The following is a 22,134-nucleotide window of genomic DNA, read 5'->3' as shown; positions in this document are numbered from 1 at the left end:
GCCATAGGGGAATGTCACTACTTTATTTTCTTCCCTGGGCCACTGAACTCCAGTCCCCCAATTGTATGTTTCACTTCGCAATGAATATGTGCATTGATTTTTTTCTTTATCCCCTCTTTGGCAACGTGACTAAGCATGCTCGGTCATGGGCACGTGAATCCACGATGCTAAACTAAAATGCTGTGCAGGCCACGTTACATACAGTCTGCCTTATGTCCTCATTTCTAGCGAAGGTCGACTGGGCCTGCAGTTCCTCCTCTCCAACACTAGGTGGAGCACGCGGCCGGCGGCTTCTCCCTGGGCTTGGCAGGCGGCGCTGTCTCGCCGGCCTTGGGTCGACTCGCCGACAGGGTAGTAGCCGTTCTACCCTTGGCGGAGCAACTCGTTGGTCGGAGTCGCGCCTGCGCAGAACCTTCCTTCCCCTCTGCCCGCCTCGCCCCCGCCCCTCTCTGTCTTCTCGGCCCTGGGAGCAGGTAAGGCCTTGGGCCCTCGCGGCCACCCGGCGCCGCGCACGCGCGGGAAGAGCCCACCTGCGCGGATGCTTGCAGGCCCTTCCCTTGCAAATCCCCCCGTTCCTGGTTTGCAAGTCTTCTTTTTGGCCCCCAAGGCCCAGGCTGCCCCTTCCACGCGGGCTTGACCTCCAACCGCGCGGGCTTGGCGCCATCTTGAATGGATGTCTCTGGAGGGCCAAGGGGGAGGGAGTCTAGGAATGGACAAGAGTGGACTCCATGCAGAGTGCTCCTCATCTCCTCATGCAGCTCTTGAGACGCCCTTTCCTCCCTCTTGAACCCTCAGAGTTGCCCACACCCCCAGGATCATTACCCCTTCCTAACGGTTCTGTCCCCTGCCATGTCCTGAAACCACAGGACTTTTTATTTTGGGGGGTGTCACACCCAGCAATGCTCAGGAGTTACTCCTGGCTCTGCACTCAGAAATCGCTCTAGGCAAGCTTGAGGGACCATATGGGATGCTGGGGCTCGAACCCGTGTCCACTGCATGCAACTGTGCTATCTCTCCAGCCCCTGGGAGTTTTTATTTTTAATCCCCAGTCCTTCGGTGTCCTAGGCCCTCGAGGAGAGTTGGGGTTGCTAAAGCCAGCCAGGTCTGTAGTCAGCACCCCCACATCTTAAAAAAGCAAACTGTGGACGTGCTGGAAGTTAATGGAGCAGCCCAAACCCTCTGGACCAGCCACGGCCTCTTCGTTGAACACTGCTCCCTACCCCCATCTCCATGGATGCTCTTCTGCTATAGCCAAGATGGGGGACACATAAGGGTGGAGCCATAGGGTATCCATGGAGGAGGCGGGCTGGCTGCTTCCATGGACACCTTCCGGCCAACAGGGTAGCCTCCAGTTGCCAAGAACAGGCCCATACTCTGTCCCAGGAGAAAATCGGGGTTTAAGGCAGGAAAAAGTTATGGCAAGAGACTGCTTTGAAGAAGAAAGCCAGGCCAACTGCTACAGGAAGAGGCTTCCTATTATCCATGTTGAGGTCTATCTGGGCGGGATTGTGTTCAGCTAGCTCTTCACTTGCACTTAATCCTCCTAACTACAAGTGATGCTGGTATTGATTGCCTTGGGGCTAGCGAGGCAATGATTTTATAAAAAGCTTTTTTGTTGTGTGATTTTTTTTGTTTTGGGACCACACCAGACGATGCTCAGGGCCTATTCCTGGCTCTGGGTTCAGAGGACCATATGGGATGCCACAGATTGAATTTAGGTTGACTGCATGCAAGTCAAGTGTCCTGCCTTCTGGCCCCACTTTCCTTTTTTTTGGGGGGGGGGTCACACGGCAATGCTCGGGGGTTACTCTTGGCTCTACGCTCAGAAATCGCTCAAGTAAGGGGCCAAGGATACTGTCAAGCCCTGCTATACACCTATGAGACCATTGGTTTGAATCCTAGTACCCTTACCCCACTTTCATGTACACAATCAGAAAACAGGTAAAAAATTTTACCTGTTTGAAAACATTTATACTAAGATGTTAAGTTTAGAAGTGTAACATGAGATCATTTAAAGGGAAATATTCAAAGAACCAAGTTGCCATGGATGTGGGGAAACTATCGGAAGTAATGCTTCAATTTGATCTTGATTAAATGTTGCATGGTATGGTTCTGGAGGTTCACAAACAATGCTGGGGTGGGCCCCCAACACTGCATGGCCAGAGCAGCACCACATCCTTGGATCCTGGTATTGAGCTGCTGGTTTCTTTGGAATACCCCCCCCGGGGGTCCCCAGAATACTACCTCCATCCCCCAAAAAAGAATGAGAAGCAGTCAGTCCTATCTGGGCTCTGCTACTAGTGAAGATCACCTGCTATTAGCATACCTCTAAGAGCTTTGGAGAAGTGGTTTCTTCGACTGGTTTTGGGACCACACCTGGATTCAAGAGCTACTATTCCTGGCTGTATGCTCAGGTATCACTCCTGGTGATACTCAGTGGACTGACTATAATGGATTAGTTTGGGTTTTGTTCTGTTTTGCTTTTGAGGCTGTATCCTCAAGGCTTATTCCGGTTGGTTCAGCACTCCAGGATCACTTCTAGGGGACCATATAAGATACCAGGGTTTGAGCCCAGGTCAGTTGTGTGCAAGGTAATAACACCTTTCTGGCCCCAGTGATGGGCATTTGAACCAAGGTTGTGGCTGCTGGAGCTGCATGCAAGGGAGGTAATTTACCTCCTATACTTTTTCAGCCTCTAGTTCCTTTTAAATAGAAAGTGATGAAAATAGGGGCTGGAAAGATAGCATAGCAGTAAGGCACAAATTGCCTTGCACACAGCCGATCCAGGACGGACAGTGGTTTGAATCCTGCCATCCCATATGGTCCCCCAAGCTGCCAGGAGTGATTTCTGAGTGTAGAGCCAGAAGTAATCCCTGAGCACCACCTGGTGTGACCCACACACACAAAAAAAAAAAAAGAAAAGAAAAAGTGATGAAAATAGGCAACCCATGGGGCCTGGAGCAATAATATGGAAGAGTAGGGCATTTGGCTTGCATGCAGCCAACCCAAGTCATTCATTGGCTCAAGCACCACCAGGTGTAATTCCTGAGTACAGAACCTGCAGTAAGCCCTGATGATTACCAGATGTGGCCCGGAAATAAAACAAGAACTCAGCCTGGGGCTGGAGAGATAGCATGGAAGTAAGGCATTTGCCTTGCATGTAGAAGGTTGATGGTTCGAATCCCGGCATCCTATTTGGTCTCTGAGCCTGCCAGGAGCGACTTCTGAGCATAGAGCCAGGAGTAAGCCCTGAGCGCTGCCGGGTGTGACCAAAAAAAAAAAAAAAAAAAAGAGCTCAGCCTATGATGCTATTGAAATGAATAATGATCTTAAAACAGGGACTAAGTCACTGTTCAAATAAGGTGATTATAAGGATATCTTGGATTCAGGCTCCTAATTCCATTTGCTGATGAATTGAGGTTAGTCATTTTATACTCTAGGCCATTTTAATTTTTCAGAGTACCCTTTCTGCTAATCAGAAATACTTGAGTATAAATAAGAATGTTCATAAGATTTTCTGTAATTCTAGCTTTCCTGCCACAACCCCTCATCCCCTGAAAATGTTTGCCTGCACCAGATTCGTCTCCACCCCCACCTTGGTGAGTACCTGTCTTTTTCCGGGAGAATTATTAAAGAGGGGCATCTTTTTACTTTTTGTGGAAGGTGGGAGTAGGGGTGTACCTAGTGGTGCTAAAGAGGTCCATGAGGTGCCTTTACTGCAGCCCTTTGAGCTATGTTCCTGGCCCCAAGGAGGAGCATGTTTTTCCTTTGCTACATTTTGTTCTTCACAGTGGCCTATGGACAGCCCTGAATGCTTACCAGGCATTCCTAACTCCTTTGGAGGCCTTTTTTTTTTTTTTTTTTTTTTTTTGTGGTTTTTGGGTCACACCCGGCAGTGCTCAGGGGTTATTCCTGGCTCCAGGCTCAGAAATTGCTCCTGGCAGGCACGGGAGGACCATATATGGGACGCCGGGATTCGAACCGATGACCTCCTGCATGAGAGGCAAACGCCTTACCTCCATGCTATCTCTCCGGCCCCTTTTCTCAGTCTTCTTAGGGGAGTGTATATTGGGGCAGAAGAAGTAGTGCAGGGGCCCTGGAGAGACAGCACAGCTGTGTTTGCCTTGCAAGCAGCCGATCCAGGACCTATGGTGGTTGGTTCGAATCCCGGTGTCCCATATGGTCCCCCATGCCTGCCAGGAGCTATTTCTGAGCAGACAGCCAGGAGTAACCCCTGAGCACCTCTGGGTGTGGCCCAAAAACAAACAAACAAACAAAAAAAAGTAGTAGTAGTACCGGAGGGAGGTAAGATTGCATGCAGTCAACTCCCGTTATATCTTGAGCAATGTATGTGATCTCCCAAGCACCACCAGGGGGCATTCCTAAGCACAGAACCGAAATAGTTCTTGAGTACAGTACCACAGAATGTGGCTCAACTCACCCCTCCCCAAGAAGAGTATAAATGAAACTTTACTCATTTATGGATCAAATTATTCCAGTCTTGAAATTCTTATGTTTCTGTACATTGGAATCCATTCAGAAATTATAAGCTTGAAATGAACCTGAATTGAGTATACTCTAAATACAGAATCCTGTCCTGCCTGAGAGTCAGGCAGCCATATTTACAAGTTCCCTCCGGATGCTTAAAAATGAAGGGAGAGGCTCCAGAGAAATGGCATGAAGGTAGGGTGTTTGCCTTGCATGCAGAAGGACAGTGATTTGAATTCCAGCATCCCACATGGTCCCCCGAGACTGCCAGGAGCAGTTTCTGAGCATAGAGCCAGGAGTAACCCCTGAGTGCTGGCGGGTGTGACACACACACACACCCCCCAATGAAGGGAAGGCCTGAGAGTAAGTACAGGAGTTAAAGAGCTTGCTTTACGGTAAACTGCTGACCCCATTTCAATCCCTAGCATCAGCAAATGTGGCCCATATCACCCCTTTCCCAAAATGAGGTGGAGGGCTAACATACACAATGGGGTACTGGAGCCATAGCACAGTGATAGGGCATACGCCTTGCATGAACTATCTAGGACAGATCTAGGTTCAATTTTCAGCATCCTGTATGGTACCCCAAGCCTGCCAGGAGCAATTTCTGAGCGTAGAGTCAGGAATAACTGAACACCGCAGGGTGTGCTCCCCCCCCCCCAAAGAAAATTATACAACAGGTATCTGCTTGATTCAAAACAACATGGAAGAGAGTGACAGATTATATGATAGAACAGTTAGTACATTCATTTGTAAATGAAAATGGAGTGATGCTATAGAGGTAGCCATTTGTTGAACACTTAACTACTCTTTCTAGAACAAAGTGTTAGGGCCATGTCCAGTGATGCTGGGGACTGCTTCAGGTAGACTAATTGGGATTAGCTGAACTCAAGACCATATGGTCCAGGGATTGAATATGGCATTTCTTCGTGCTAAGTGTACAGTCCAGTCTCCTAAAGTATTTCCCTAGCTCCTGGAACGTGTACCCTACCAACGTATGCATAATCTCGTTTACTCTTCAAATCAACGTTTATTCCCATTTGACAGGGAAGAAAATAGGCTGAGAAAGACTTAAAATACTTGTCTGGAGAGAGAGCATGGAGGTAAGGCGTTTGCCTTTCATGCAGAAGGTCATCAGTTCGAATCCCGGTGTCCCATATGGTCCCCATGCCTGCCAGGAGCAATTTCTGAGCATGGAGCCAGGAGTAACCCCTGAGCACTGCCGGGTGTGACCCAAAAACCACACACAAAAAAAAAATGTCCTAAGATCATGTAGTTGATTTGAATGTAGGTCTGTTGTAGCTGAAACATGGACTATAACCATGTTGCTTTAGAGATACTAGCTTTGTGTTAAGAGAATGTTGAAGAGTGTGTCCAGAGAGTAATACTCCAAGTTTAGTGTCCATTTGTGGACTGACTGATGGCTATATTGTTAGTACTACTTACTGATAGAAACAAATGCTTCCAAGCCTTACATTTGTTTTCTCTCATTCCTGCTTGTAGAAGAGTGTACAAGGGTAATATAAGCAGTAGATTTGGCTTCTCTTGAATAAATCTGGGAAGCAAATGAAGAAAGAGGTGGGGTTCTTGAATCTTTAATTTGCTAAAAGTTAAACGATCAAATATTCTGATTTAACTTTGGGGGAATAAAAGGAACATCCAAGTAATTGTGTGGTTGGAGCTGAAACTTTCTGCACATTCTTCCTTACCCTTGCCCTGTTTTGTTCCTTTAGGTCAGGAACTCTTCCCAGTTGCTGAGCAGACCCCTCTCTGCTGTGGTGCTGAAAGGACCAGAGGCGCTAACAGATGAGGTACACAGGTGGAAATTGGCTTGAGGTGGGGGATCACAGGTGGGGAAGGTTACCTGGTGAAACCAGTAGAGGGAGTGCTGGGGACAGTTATCACACAACAATTAATGAAGGATTAAGGCCATTGACTTTAGGCAGAGGGAGGTGGAGGACAGCTGACAACATATCTGCCCTAATGTTCCATCTTCACCACTGGCAGCACAGCCATGTATGCTGATGCGGTCACTGTTAGCTTTTACTACTTTAGTTGGGTACATTTAGTCGTAGGAAAATGAGCAGGTTATTTCAACTCATACTTGTAGACGAGGCCTGATTCCTAAAAATAATTGGAAGTCAACTTCTTTCATGAAAATGTTGTGCTTATCTGAGCTGAAACTACTGAACTTCAATGTGTTCATCAAAGTGGCAGGCAGAGGATAAAGTAGGTTTGTGGGAGATGGAGATGATGGAGGATGGAGGGATTGGTGTTTAATTATATGCCTAAAGCTCAACTCCAATAACTAAACCACTATTCTTTTTGTTATTATTTTTGGATTTTGGGTCACACCCAGCACCACTCAGGCATTACTCCTGGCTCTGCGCTCAGAAATCGCTCCTGGCAGACTCTGGGGACCATATGGGATGCCGGGAATTGAAACCAGGACCGTTCTGGATCACTTGTATACAAGGCAAACGTCCTACCGCTGTGCTATCTCTCCGGCCCCTAAACTACTATTCTTTAATTAAATAAAATTTTGTGGGTTTTTGTTTTGTTTTGTTTTGGGGCCACACCTGTTTCAGTGCTCATAAATTACTCATTGTATGGGATGCTGAGGATCAAAACCAGGTCAGCCATGTGCAAGGCAAAATGCCCTACTCAGTACTCTCTGGCGCCAAACTTTATTTTTTTTTTTCAAACTTTATTTTTTAAAGTTGTGCTTTGGGAGGTGGAAACAGTGTTTGTCTTACATAGAGTAACCTGGATTCAATCCCCAGCATCCCCTCTGGTATTCAGGGTTAAGAACAATGACTCAGGAGTAGTTCCTGAGTGTCGAACAAGGAGTAATCCCTGAGCATTGCCAGGAGTGGCCCCAAAACAAATTTGTATCTTAGCCATAGCTATAGGATGCTTGCCTTAGACATGGCCAATGTGGTTTGCCTCCCTGGCACCCATACAATTCCCCAACTTTCTCCAGGTGTGTTCCTTGAGTACAGGGCCAGGAGTAAGCCCTGAACACTAAATAAAAAGTAATAAACAAAAATAAATTAAAAGTTGTATTTAGGGGTTGGAGCAATAGCACAGTCACAGGGTGTTTACCTTGCACCAGCCAACCCAGGACCAATAGTGGTTCAATCCTCGGCATCCCATGTGGTCCCTCCAAGCCTGCCAGGAGCATTTTCTGAGCGCAGAGCCAGGAGCATTTTCTGAGCGCCACTGGCTGTTACCCAAAAACAAAACACACACACACAAGTTGTATTTAACAGCAATTGCTGGGGCTGAGAGGTTTGGAAAATATTTTGTTTCAGGGAGAAATCCTGGGATTTGATAGCATAGAGAGATTAAATGAGGACTGGAGCGATAGTGAGTAGGGTGTTTGCCTTGAATGCAGCCAACCTGGGTTTGGTCCCTGGCATCCTATATGGTCCCCTGAGCCTGCTAAGAGTGATTGCTGAGCACCACTAGGTGTGTCACAAAAGCCAAAAAGGAGAGATTGAATTAAATGGAATTTTTAAAGCAAAAGTGGTTTTCTAAAAACTTGACTTTTCGACCTACCTCTTCTTTATAGAGACTCGGCAACCTCTCAGCCCCACGCTCCTTGACCTCACTTGTTCCAAGCCGCAACTTCCAAACTAGCTCCATTTCTCGGGATATCGACACAGCAGCCAAATTCATTGGTGCTGGGGCTGCCACAGTAGGGGTGGCAGGCTCTGGAGCTGGAATCGGAACTGTATTCGGAAGCCTCATCATTGGTTATGCCAGGTAAGACAAGTCCCATACTGATCTCTGATTTTATCAGAGAGGACATTTGGGGATTTTGAGCTGTGTAGTTTATTCTATAGCCTCTAACTAAATGTGACTATTTGAGAAACAATTTTTTAAAATAAGGCCTACTTCACTGCTATACTAAGGTGGCCATATGTTGCCAAGATTTAAACTTAACCTTTCACATCTTAGACATAAGCTCTGCTGCTTATGCTATTTCTCTGACCCATTTATAACGATTTAATTAGTTAAAATTTAAATTCAGGGGGCTAGAGAGATAGCATGGAGGTAAGGCATTTGCCTTGCATGCAGAGAAACGGTGGTTCGAATGCCGGCATCCCGAGCCTGCCAGGAGCGATTTCTGAGCATTGAGCCAGGAGTAACCCCTGAGCGCTGCCGGGTGTGACCCAAAAACAAAAGCAAAAAAATTAAATTCAGGACCAAAGAAATAAGTACAGTGTGTAAGGATCAAACCTTATACTCTGCAGGTCCAGGTTACATCCTCGACATCCCATATGGTACCTTTAGCCCACCAGGAATACAATTCCTGAGTGCATAGCCAGGATCAACACTTGAGCTTTGCTAAGTGTGCCCAAAAAGCAATTTTAAATTTAATAATACAGGGTCAAGGCTCTTTGCATGTGACAGACCACAATGATTTGTGCCACTTGCCACATGGTCTGTCAAGCACTGCCTGAGTTAAGGAATAGGTGCCGGAGAGATAGCATGGAGGTAAGGCGTTTGCCTTTCATGCAGGAGGTCATTGGTTCAAGTCCTGGCATCCCATATGGTCCCCCGAGCCTGCCAGGAGCGATTTCTGAGCATAGAACCAGGAGTAACCCCTGAGCGCTGCCGGGTGTGACCCAAAATCCAAAAAAAAAAAAAAAAAAGGAATAACCACTGATTGTTACACAAAAATATACGAAAGAAAACATTAGGGGCCGGAGAGATAGCATGGAGGTAAAGCGTTTGCCTTTCATGCAGGAGGTCATCGGTTCGAATCCCGGCGTCCCATATGGTCCCCCATGCCTGCCAGGAGCAATTTCTGAGCCTGGAGCCAGGAATAACCCCTGAGCACTGCCGGGTGTGACCCAAAAAAAGAAAGAAAGAAAGAAAGAAAGAAAGAAAGAAAGAAAGAAAAAAGAAAGAAGAAAGAAAGAAAGAAAGAAAGAAAGAAAGAAAGAAAGAAAGAAAGAAAGAAAGAAAGAAAGAAAGAAAGAAAGAAAGAAAGAAAGAAAGAAAGAAAGAAAGAAAGAAAGAAAGAAAGAAAGAAAGAAAGAAAGAAAGAAAGAAAACATTAAAATTAAAATTTCAGGTTTTCAGCCATATTTTAAGTGCTTAGTAAGTTACCATACTGAATAGTGGCTGCCATATCAAGACAGCTTAGTTGTACATTTCCATCACTCAGGAATGTTCTATTGAGCAGTTTTGCTGTAGAGCAGGAGTTGGCAAACTTAGTTTGTAGAGCTGAGCAAAGGTTTACCCTTTGCGTTGGGTGGGAGGGTTGATCCTCACCCAACGATATTAAGGATCTATCTTTTTGGCTCTGCACTCCTGGCAGTGTTAGGGATTATGTGATGCCAGGGATATGAACATGGGTTGTAAAGGAAAAGCACTGTACAAGGCAAATTCCTTACCTCCTACACTCCATCCTTGGTTTTACTTTTGTTTTGGAGCCACACCCAGTGGCACTCGGGTTACTCCTGGCTCTGCACTCAGAAATCTCTTCTGACAGGCTCGGGTACCATATGGGATGCCAGGGAACAAACCCAGGTTCATCCTGGAAGCAACATTCAAAGCCAACGCACTACTGCTATGCTATCACTCCGGCCCCTTACTTTGTTTTTGTTGTGAGATTGTATCCAGCATAGTCTGTGGCTATTCTGCTTTTTGGGAGGAGTGGAGGGGAGATCATGTTTTTAGGACCATGCAGTGTCAGGGATGAAACCTAGGGCCTCCTGCATGCAGAATATATATTTTACCATCATTTAACTATCTGTTTAGACCAGTTTTCTTTTTTTGTTTGTTTGTTTGTTTTTGGTCCACACTCAGCAGCACTTTGGGATTACTCCTGGCTCTTCGCTCAGAAATCGGTACTGGCAGGCTTGGGGGACATATGGGATGCCTGAAATTGAACCCAGGTCCCTCCCAAATGTGCAAGGCAAATACCTACACTGCTATCTCCGGCCCCCAGTTTTACATTTTTATAAGTGGGAAAGGCACGTAAAGATTATGTGTAATTCAGAAAACCTAAAATACTGATATTTCTTCACTCATGATAGGGTTATGTCCTGATAAGCTTATTTATTATTCAGTTGAAAACCTGACTAGGGCTGAAAAGATAGTACAGTGGGAGATAGTACAGTGGATAAGGCAATTGCCTTGCACATGACCAGTCAGGCTTTTGAGCCCAGTCAGTAGCAATATCTCAGCATTACTTAGAACCAGGAGTAAATCCTAAGGACAGCTAGATGTAGTCCAAACCCCGCTCCCCAAAAAAAAGAAGAAAAGAAAGGAAAAACTATAACTGGAAGCTATGGCTAAAAGTGTTTTGCTTTCCATCATAGCAAAATTGGAAAGTCTTATTTTCAGTTTTAAGTCAGTGACTATTAATATTTATTCTCTGGCCCCTTTCAGAAAAGTTTGCTGCTCCAGGTCCAGTATCTTTGCTAGTTTTACTGTTTTCCCCATCACCGGGAATTCCCTTCTATCACTCCTGGGAAAACTGCCTCTGCAGCCAGCCTGGCGCCTGGGACTAGTTGGTTCCTACCATCTCTGGGCAACTTGCTATTAGAACTAAATTAGTCCTCTTGAGAGCTACAAGTTCTTTTGATGTCTTTGGGGGAAAATGTGTTTATGGGGAAGGGGGAATTTCATGAAACAAGCCTGTGACTACTTCTGTATCCACATTTATTAAAGCCTTTCTTGCTTTGCCTTGTCCGTCAATGGTTGCAGAGATGACAGTAAGGCAAGTACATTCTTAGGCCAGAGCAATAATACAGCATATAGTATGTTTGTCTTGCTTGTGGCTGACCTAGGTTTGCTCCCCAACACTGTATATGGTCCCCTTAGCCTGCCACGAACGATCCTTTAGTGCAGGAGTAAGCAAGCACTGAGCATCTCTGGGTGTAGTCAAATTTTTTTTTTCCAATTTGGGAGTTCAGGGGCTGCCCCCCCCTTTTTTTCCATTGTAGTTTGGCTTTTATATGTTTTGTATTTGGGTGTTCTGTTCAGAAAGACTCTGCCTTTTATTCTTGGTGGGTCATGGCTAGTAAAGTGTTCAGGCCCAGAGCTTTTACTTTATAGTGGTGGCTGGATGAACCACTAGAGATGGTAATTTGTATCAGGGACATGTTATAGGAGCTTGTACTGTCCGCTACACTGTAGAGACTTCATAATGTTGAACAGTTGTTTGGGTATGATAATATCACCTTGAAAGATAAATTGAAAAGCTAGAAAAAAATAGCTCAGTGCATTTTCAGCCCATTTTACATGGTCCCCTGAACATTTCTGACAATGAGTCCCACCCTCTGAACTCAAAGTATGAACTAGAAGGACAGACAGCTGGTAGGGCCATTGCCTGGCACATGGCTGACCTGGGTTTGTTCTCCAACACCACCATATGGTCCCCTGATTCCTGCAGAAGTAATCCCTGATTTCAGAACTGGGAAAAAGCCCTGAGCACTGCTAGGTATGACCTGAAAACAAAAGATGAGCATTAAGAAATGAATTTTCAGTTTTGAGGGATAGGGGGTGGGAATAAGTGAACTTTCCCTTAGCCCACCTTTGATGTTTGCCCTTTGTGTGAACTAGAAATGCAGTCTTGTTTTTTTCCCTTTTTCCTAGGAACCCTTCCCTGAAGCAACAGCTCTTTTCCTATGCCATTCTGGGCTTTGCCCTCTCCGAGGCCATGGGGCTCTTTTGCCTGATGGTGGCCTTTCTCATCCTCTTCGCCATGTGAAGGAGCAGAATCCACCTCCCATCACTATTTCTCCTGTGTCTCTTCTGCCCTATATGTTCATCTTCCTGAACTTCCTCAGGCTGCCTGTGAAAAATGGTTGGCTCAGGGTTTGACAGAGAAACAAATAAATACTGTATTAATAAGATGTGTCTTGAGTCTCCTGTGTGTTTCTTCTCCACAGTTGGCTGAGTGCCTGTGTGAATGTAAGAAAGTGGTGACAGCTCCAACCCAGTGTGACTCTGGGCTCACTTATACTCTGTACCAGGAAGGCTTTGTTGAAGTGAGTGTTCCGTTTTAGTCATTTTCACCTGGGGGACCAAAGAAATCACTGAACCGGCTGCAGTACATGTGTTGCATGTGGGAGGCCCTGTTTGATCTTTGGCACTGCGTGGTCTCCTGGGCTTCGCCAGTGTAGCCCAAAAACAAACAAAATACCAATTTTCACCTGGGATGGCCTGGAGAATTGCTCCAGTCCTTAGAGGATTGGGTCAGTAGCAACTTCAATACTGACTTAAAATTTTGTTTTTGTTTTCTTTGGGTTTGTTTGTTTTTTGTTTTTTTCTGAAGAGGGTCATACCCGGTGGCCCTCAGAGGTTACTTATAGCTCTACCCTTAGAAATCGCCCCAGCAGGCTCAGGGGACCTATGGGATGCTGGGAATCAAACCAGGGTCAGTCCTGGGCCAGCTGTGCACAAGACAAACACCCTACCGCTGTGCCATCACTCCAGCTCTTTTTTTATGTTTGTTTTATAAATGTAAAATACTTTCTATCACTTGACATCATTCTAGCCTAGAATTTTGAATATGGTTTTCACTCTCACTATGCTAGTGGGGTCCTCCTTGTCACATTTTTTTTTTTTTAAGATTTCATGAATTTATTTTTTGTTTTTTGGGCCACACATGGTGATGCTCGGGGGTTACTCCCTGGTCCATTCTAGGCTAGCTCGGGCAAGGTAGACAGACACCTTACCCCTTGCACTACCACACCAGCCCCTGACTTTTATTTTAAGTGAAATTTTTTTTGGTCCACAGCCGGTGATGTTCAGGGATTACTCCTGGCTTTGCCTAAAGGAATCGTTCCTGGCAGTATTCAAATCGGGGAAATTGAACTTGGGTTGGCCATGTGCAAGGCAAATGTCCTATCCACTGTACTATTGCTCCAGTCCTGTAAACTAGTTTTTATTCAACTTGCTTAGAGAAGGGTGAGGGGAGAGAAGATACTTATGTTCAGGACAACAGGTGCTTCTGAGTGGAAAAAACCAGTGGCGATTTATTTGGGGGAAGGAGTGCCAGGGAGGAGCTATATCTGACAATACTCAGGGCTTAATCTTGGCTCTGCACTTAGGAATCACTTCCAGTATTCCTTAGGGGCCAATATGTGTGCCAGGTATCTAACCTGGGTCAGTCGTGCACTAGGCAGTGTCCTATTTCTTGTACCACCATCTCTGACGCTCTCAATTTTTTTTGTTTTGTTCTGGTTTTTTGTTTTTGGGCTGCACTCTGATTACTCCTGCTTCTATGATTAGAAGTTACTCCTGGGGCCGGAGAGATAGCATGGAGGTAAGGCGTTTGCCTTTCATGCAGGAGGTCATCGGTTCAAATCCCGGCGTCCCATATGGTCCCCCGTGCCTGCCAGGAGCAATTTCTGAGCCTGTAGCCAGGAATAACCCCTGAGCACTGCTAGGTGTGACCCAAAACCACAAAAACAAACAAACAAACAAAAAAAGAAGTTACTCCTGGCAGTCTTGGGGGTCCATATGGAATGCTGGGAATTGAACCTAGGTCAGCTGCGTGCAAGGCAAATGCCCCACATAAAGTGAACTGTTTGACATTTTTCTTTATATTTTTATTTTTCCTTTGTGGGGCACACTTGGCAGTGATCAGGGCTTACTCCTGGTTCTCTTGGATCATTCCAGACGGCTTGGGGGGCAGATCATCTGGGATGCTGGGATTTGAATCTGTCTACTGCATACAAATTAAGCACCCTACCCACTATACTATCTTTCCAGCCTCTGGCCCTATATTTTATCCCTGTATGTGCTAAAAAATTTTTTTACTTCTTTTGGGTAGTGAAGGGGGTTTGGGCCACATCTGAAGGTTCTCTGAGGTGGGTTATTCCTCACTCCTAGATTGAACCAGGCTCAGTCAAAGGCAAAACAAATGCTTAACCTCTGTACTGTCTTTGACTTCTTTTACCCTTAAATGTCCATGAAATTGCCATTTGGTTTCCATTCAATCAAATGAATATTGCTTGGTGCTGGAAACTATCAAGTTAATCATTTTGGGGGGAGGTGTGTGTGTGTGTTGGACCACACCAGTGTCATTTGTGTGTGTCGGGCCACATCCAGGGTCCTGCTCTGTGCTCAGAAATTACTCCTGGCATGCTCGGGAACCATATAGAATGCTGGTGATTGAACCCAGGTCAGCCATGTGCTAGACAAATGTCCTACCTATGTGCTACTGCTCTGGCCTGTCAGGTTAGTCTTGGGGGACTCTCCAAGCCCAGTATCACCAATGGCTAATTTTCCATGTTAAAACATGGAAAGGATGAGGATCGGAGCGGTGGCATAAGCGGTAGGGTGTTTGTCTTGCACGCAGCTAACCTAGGATGGACCACAATTCGATCCTCCAGCGTCCCATATGGTCCCCCATGCCACAAGTGGTTTCTGAGAGCATAGCCAGGAGTAAGCCCCAATCGTCACCAGGTGCTGCCCAAAAACAAAAACAAGCCTCAAAAAGAACTTTGAACTAGAGGCTGGAGTGATAATACAGTGGGTAGGGCAGTAGCCTTGCACACGACCAACCCAGGTTCGATTCCCAGCATCCCTTATGGTCCCCTGAGCCTGTCAGCAGTGATTTCTGAGCACAAAGCCAGGAGTAACCCCTGAGCACTGCCAGGTATGACCTTAAAAAGTTAAAAAATAGGGGCTGGAGAGATAGCATGGAGGTAAGGCGTTTGCCTTTCATGCAGGACGTCATCGGTTCAAATCCCGGCGTCCCATATGGTCCCCCGTGCCTGCCAAGAGCAATTTCTGAGCCTGGAGCCAGGAATAACCCCTGAGCACTGCTGGGTGTGACCCCCCCCCCAAAAAAAAAAGTTAAAAAATAGAGACCAGAGAAACAGCATGAAGGTAAGGCATTTGCCTTTCATGCAGGATGGTGGTTCGAATCCCGGCATCCCATATGGCCCCCCATGCCTGCCAGGGGCGATTTCTGAGTCAGGAGTGACCCCTGAGCACTGTGACCCAAAATAAAAGAATATATTAAAAATAAATAAAATTAAAAACAAAAAGAAAATAACATGAACTATAGAGTCATTATTAAGGTAAGGAATTAATTGTATTTTTAGAGACAAAACTTTAAGGAAGCCTTATCTTATATGTGCATGATCATGAGCAAACTATATAAGTTTAAGTTCCTCCAGAACTTAGTTCTTAGTCTCAGTAGACTGTGGGGGCTGGGGCAATAGCACAGCAGTGTTTGCCTTGCACGTAATAGATCTAGGTTTGATTCACAGTATCCTTTATGGTTCCTTTAAACCTGCCAGAATTTCTTTTGTTTGTTTGTTTTGTTTTTGGGTTACACTCAGAGAGTCATTCCTGGCAGTGCTCAGGGGACCCTATGGGTTGCCAGTGATCAAACCCGGGTTGGCCGCATGCAAGGCAAACACCCTACCTGCTGTGCTATCACTCCAGCCCCCAGAATGATTCATGAGCACAGAGCTAGGAGTAATCCTTGAGCAAAGTTTGTGGCCCAAAAGCCAAAAAAGAAAAAGAAAAAAGAAAATGAAAGAAACTGGGAGCACCATCCAGTGTGGCCCAAAAACCAAAAAAAGAAAGTAGACTAAGAACCAGCGCAATAGTACAGCAGGTAGTATGCCAGCTTTGTATGCAGTCAAACCAACTTCAATCCCTGACACCCTATGTATTCCTCCAAGCCTACCAGGAGTAATTCCTGAGTGCAGAGCCAGTAGAAATCCTTGAACAAAGTTAGGTGTGGTCCAAAATCCAAAAAAGAAATAAGTAGACTGTTAGTTCTTTTGATTCATTTGATGTCTATAAAGTTAAAACCCGAGGCGAGATGACCCCAGAATAAACAGACCACCCCAAACCATTCATTGTCCATTTGTCACCGAACAAGAGGAGAGGGACCAGAAAAATAGCCTAATAACTTAGAGTGCTTGTCCTGCAAGTGAATTGATTTAAAATTCTAGGTATCTCACATTGCCAAGCACAATCTAATAGCTTGGAGTTGAGGTTGAAAGGTCTGCTACCTACAGCCTATGGCACGACCAGCAGTTTTTCAGTGCTGCCAGTTGTGTGTATGCAAACAAAATTTGACACTTAGTGGGCTCCACAACTAAAAAGGTGAGCTCCCAAAGCAGGAAGTATAACCCCTGATGAACGTGTGAGGATCACAGCAATGCCTAGTGAACAACATGATCTACCTACCTTGTGGCCCCGAACTAAGAGTAACCCTGGCAAACTTGAATGAAAATATCACAACGAAGGGAGTACAAACCTTAATGAATACAGGTCCTTTGTATGTACAAACACCCTCACTTGATGTATGAGCACCATAGCGAAAACTGAACATATTGGGGCCAGAGCGGTGGTGCAAGTGGTAAGGCGTCTGTCTGCCTTGCCCTCGATAGCCTAGGATGGACCCCCTGGGATGCCGGGGGATCGAACCGTGGTCTGCCCTAAGCTAACACGGGCAAGGCAGATGCCTTACTGCTTGTGCTATCGCTCCAGCCCCTAGAAATAATTTTCATCCCAGGAATTATATAAATGCATACAGGTACCTTGTATATTATAATTTGCATTCTCATTCTCCATGGACTTCAGAGAATATAATAGAAATTTTACAATCAGCTTCCCCATTTTAATTTCTTTGGTTTTAGGATTACATCTGGCTGTGCTTAAGGATGATTCCTGGTAGTACTTAAGAGACCATATAAGGCGCAGGGATTGAATCTGCCACATGCACAATAAGTGCCTCACCTGCTATACTCTCTACTGTCCTCCCTTTTTATAATTAGGATAAAAAGGGAACTAAACAGTGGGTAGAGCTCTTGTCTTACACATAGACAATCAGATTTCAATCCCTGGTATTCCATAAAGTTCCTTAAGCTAGCCAGGAGTAACCTGTATAGATAAAGTTATTCAGAGAACATCTGGAAAAGATTCTAGAGAGATGCTGAAGGTAGCAAAGTTTGCTTCTCTCTTATTATTCCTGTTTCTTTTTATTTTCTCTTTTATTCTTCCTCCTTGTTTTAAATGGTGGGGGTTTAAACCATGGTGGGTGTGCTTAGGGGGTCACTCCTAATGGTACTCTCAAGAGACCATGTTATGCCATGAATTGGATCAAGGCCTTTGAGGTAAAGAATGTATTCTGGTCCCTGTCCTCAGTAATTTTTCTTTATTTTTTAATGTTTGTTTTTTTAATCATATCTTGCAATGCTAAGGGGTTATTTGTGGCTCTGCATTCCTGCGGGGCTTGGATGACCATATAGGATGCCCAAGATTGAATATGAGTTGGCTGCATGCAGTGCAAGTGCCTTACCCACTTTGCTATTGCTCCAGCCCTTACTCTAATCAGATTCCTTAAGAGTCAGTTATGTGGGCTGGAATGCCATATGGTCCCTTAGGCCTGTCAGGAGTAATTTCTAAATACTTTGAGAACCAGGAGTAACCCTTGAATGCCACTGGTTATGGCCCCCAAAACAAAATAAAAAACTTTTTTTGGGGGAGGGCCACACCCAGCGGTGCTCAGGGGTTACTCCTGGCTGTCTGCTCAGAAATAGCTCCTGGCAGGCACGGGGGACCATATGGGACACCGGGATTCAAACCAACCACCTATGGTCCTGGATCAGCTGTTTGCAAGGCAAATGCCGCTGTGCTATCTCTCCGGGCCCAAAATAAAAAACATTTTGAGAGGCCAAAGAGATAGTACAGAGGGCAGGACATTTGTCTTGAATCCAGCTGATCTACATTCAATCCCCAGTTCCATATTGTCTTCTGAGCCCTGCACAGGAGTAAACTCTGAACACAGAACCAGGAGTAATCCCTGAGCACCACCACCACTACCAAATAAAATAAGCCACTTATGGGCCCAGCGAGATAGCTGAAAAGACTGGAGCATATGCTGGAGACCCAAGTTTGATCTAAAGCACTACTCAGTCTTAAGAGAACTGTATAGGATGTGGCCCCAAAAGCAAACATTAAATTTCAACTCCCATATCCAGGCCCTAGTCCCCAGACCTCCTGAGTTCCACTAGATATATAATAAAAAAAAAATATTTTTTAAATGCCATATTCTTTTAGTTCAGCTATTTATTTGTGTGGAGTTGCTACTTTTTTCTATATTTTAACAGATGAGTAAACAGATTCAGGAATTATGGCTTAGTCCTTATCTAGTCCTTATCTAGTTATCTAGGCAAGGGCTGGAGAGATGACTCAAGAGATGGATGACTCAATGAATTGGAGCATGTGCTTTGCATGTAGGAGGCTTATGTTCAATGTTTGACACTGCCTGAGTGTCCAATCACCCCATGAATGACCTCTGAGCACCAGACCAGAAGTATGCTCCGAGCACTGCTAGCTGTGTTCCAAGCCTCAACCCCTCCCAACAAAAAATTAGGTAAGAATCAATAAAGCAAAAATAGATCCATGGTCCAAGATGCTTGCATTATACCAAGGAATGATGGCATGATACCAAGGGTATCATTGGAGAAGAGGGAAAGACAAATCCGGACCAACTTTTAGATTCTCAGTTGATTATTTTTCTTATCTGCCACCACCATTGTTATTTTACAGGCAGGTAGATTCTGGGTTCATATTATCCCACTGTTCATTTCCTGGTTCTAAACTGGCCCTGTTGAGTTGTTTCAGCTCTGCCCCCAAGATGGATATTTTTAACCATTGTGGATTAGAGCCTTCCAGGAACTGGATAACTGCTTTTATAGAAACTAACTCTGCAAATCTTTCTGGAACTGGGGAAGGGAGTGGGAATGGGGAGTAATTTTGTATATGGGTGTCAGGATGATATCTGAGACCAGATAGAACTGCACCTCCTTAGTACCCCTAACGCCTTTTCATCCACATCTCCCAACTGCCAGAGCAAGGACTTTCAGTTTCCAAAACATTCTGCAAGGGTAACAAACAGCTAGTCCACAACTCTCTTAGCAACGGAACAGTCAGTGGGGATTTAGCTCAGGGGAAATTTGTGCAGTGCATAGGACCTAAGAAATGTTCAGAAAACACCCAACTCCTGTGGAGGTGATCAGTTTGAAAGTTCCCAAATCCTGGTATCAAATCACTTTGGTGAATTCTTTGGGTTTCAAGTTACTTCCTTGATGGAAAACTACACATTCCTGTAACATGTGCTGGCATAGAATGAAGTGAATATAGATTTTTTTTTTTAACTTCTTGTTGGAGACCTAGATCTTCTCCTCTTCTATCTCTGCTGTTTCTTAGTTACCAATTTACCAGGAGCAATTTAACACTAGGATCCTCTGCCAGTACTAAAATTAGCCTCTGCCACTCTGGGGCTTCCTTTTCTCCTTACTTTTTGTTTTGGAACTTGAGGTAAACACATGTACTATTTGAACTCATAATCTAAAGACAATTTTCTCTTAAGAAAAATGCTATTTTGGGGCCGGAGAGATAGCACAGCGGTTTGCCTTGCAAGCAGCCGATGCAGGACCTAAGATGGTTGGTTCGAATCCCAGTGTCCCATATGGTTCCCCGTAGGAGTAACCCCTGAGCACCTCTGGGTGTGGCCCAAAAACCAAAAAACAAAAAACAAAAGAAAAAGAAAAGAAAAATGCTATTTTGTTTTGTTTTGGTGGTACTCAAGGCTTACTCCTGGCTCTGCTGTCAGGAATTACAGGTTCAGGAACCATATGGAATGCTAGGGACTGAGCCTGAGTTGGCCACGTGCAAAGCAAGTGCCCTGCCTGCTGTACTATCTTTCTTTTTCCAACCTGAAAATGCTATTTTTATCCTCTCCTCTCCTCTCATCTCCTCTCCTCTCCTCTCCTCTCTCTGTCTCTCTCTCTTTCTCTTTCTCTCTCTCAGTCGCCATGCTCAGGGAGAGAACCATGTGGTACTGAGGATCAAACCTGAGCCCTCCCACTTGCAAAACATGTTCTCTGCCCATCAAGCCATCTTTCCAGTCCTCTCCTACCCAACTTACAATTTTTTTTTTTTTTGGTTTTTGGGCCACACCCATTTGATGCTCAGGGATTACTCCTGGCTAAGTGCTCAGAAATCGCCCCTGGCTTGGGGGGACCATATGGGACGCCAGGGGATGGAACCACGGCGCTTGCAAGGCAGACACCTTACCTCTAGCGCCACCTTCCCGGCCCCAACTTACAATTTTTTCAAGAAGAAAATCTACCTTGTATTTTGATGATTGGATTCACTCAGAAATAGATTCAGAAAAGCATAGGAATCCATGGGCATAAGAGCAAGCAGAATAAACCAAATGGAAATGGAGACAGACTGCTCCTCTCCCTGCCCAGTCTTCCTTGCCCATATAGGCAGGCATCACTGTCACTTCACAAAAGGACCCAGGGTCATTTCTAAGTGTGCTGACATCTCTGAGTGTCGGAAGTCCAGGTACTGGGCACTTTTCCTGACCAGGGATCTAGGGGAAAGGAACAAGCAAGGAGGCAGTCGATCTTTTCCAGCTGCAACCTAGAGAGAAAAGGAACAAATCCTTTGCCAGGGAAGATTGTGTAAACAGTGCCTTTGGCTGGAGCCATGGAGTTGGGGAAGCAAAGAAAGGGATCTTTGTTCTCCCCTACCCCAGCCGGAGCACAATCGTAGAGCTAGGATTGTTTGCTTTGGCAAGAGCCTCCCTGCCTGAAAGGACTAGGCGTTCCAGGGACCTGTGAGGCCTCTGTTGGGTTTCCTTATGAAGCTGAGAAGAGGACAACCCACAGCTTAAATCTTTCACCTAAGGAAGTGAGCTGGGAAACCTAGCCGCCGAAGGCATCTGGCCCATTCTTCTCTAGCTTTGTTTGCCTTTTTCCCTTCCTACCTTCACCCCACCACAGGATGTTAGCCTCAATCTTCCTGCCTTTGATGGTGCTTCTGGTTCTCATACTAGTTTTCCATCCCAAGAGAAATTATATTGCCACAGAGCACAAACAATTCCAAGGCTTCCCTCTAAGGAATCCAACAGGAAAAGAGGAATTCTGAGATGGTTTTATACAAACTGTTACTTTTAGGCTGTATTGCACACGATAGTTGCGATCTTGCTGAAAGATTCAAAGGTGAGTCATTTCCTTGGGTACTACCAGTGTCTCACAAACATAAAATTATGTTTATATAAAGCCTGCTTTGTTAGGTGTTTTGCGAATGTTATTTCACTTAATCCCATAACCACCCTATTAGGCAGATACGATTCAAGACCCTAACGATTGACAAAAGAAAAAATAATCTGCCAAAGTTACAAAGATGGCTTATTAGTGCCCTACTGAATGACTTAATCAATAGAAATTTATTATCTCATATTCTGGAGACTTAATATCAAAGATCAAGATATGGGCAAAATTGGTTCTTTCTGAAAGGGACAATCTGTTCCTTGACTTTCACTTACCTTCTACTTTGACCACTGATCAATGAGGGCCTAGTGGTAGCACCCTCCTTTTTTTTTTTTTTTTTTTTTTTTTTGTATGTGTGTGTGTGTGTGTGTGTGTGTGTGTGTGTGTGTGGTTTTTGGGTCACACCTGGCAATGCTCAGGGGTTACTCCTGGCTCCATGCTCAGAAATTGCTCCTGGCAGGCACGGGGGACCATATGGGACGCCAGGATTCGAACCGATGACCTTCTGCATGAAAGGCAAACGCCTTACCTCCCTGCTATCTCTCTGCCCCAGAACCCTCCTTCTTAATAGAAATATTTC

At 45.2% G+C, this 22,134-nt stretch overlaps 1 protein-coding gene across 2 annotated transcripts; it reads left to right on the top strand.

The window, feature by feature from the left end:
• Positions 1–340: 340 nt before the first annotated feature.
• Positions 341–12,340, top strand: ATP5MC2 (ATP synthase membrane subunit c locus 2). Of its 2 annotated transcripts, none has more exons than XM_049783621.1 (5): positions 341–473; positions 3,530–3,599; positions 6,222–6,299; positions 8,063–8,256; positions 12,106–12,340. In XM_049783621.1, the coding sequence occupies exons 2-5, from the start codon at positions 3,561–3,563 to the stop codon at positions 12,218–12,220; spliced, it is 426 nt and encodes a 141-aa protein (XP_049639578.1). In that variant the 5' UTR covers positions 341–473; positions 3,530–3,560; the 3' UTR covers positions 12,221–12,340. The 2 variants fall into 2 exon arrangements, with proteins under 2 accessions (XP_049639578.1, XP_049639579.1); XM_049783622.1 differs by lacking the exon at positions 341–473 and adding an exon at positions 3,361–3,419.
• The last annotated feature ends 9,794 nt before the right edge of the window (positions 12,341–22,134 follow it).

Source organism: Suncus etruscus, chromosome 11 (genome assembly GCF_024139225.1).
Source record: "Suncus etruscus isolate mSunEtr1 chromosome 11, mSunEtr1.pri.cur, whole genome shotgun sequence".
NCBI lineage: Eukaryota > Metazoa > Chordata > Mammalia > Eulipotyphla > Soricidae > Suncus > Suncus etruscus.
Note: the sequence above shows the minus strand (reverse complement) of the source record. Positions and strands in the feature narration are given on the sequence as shown.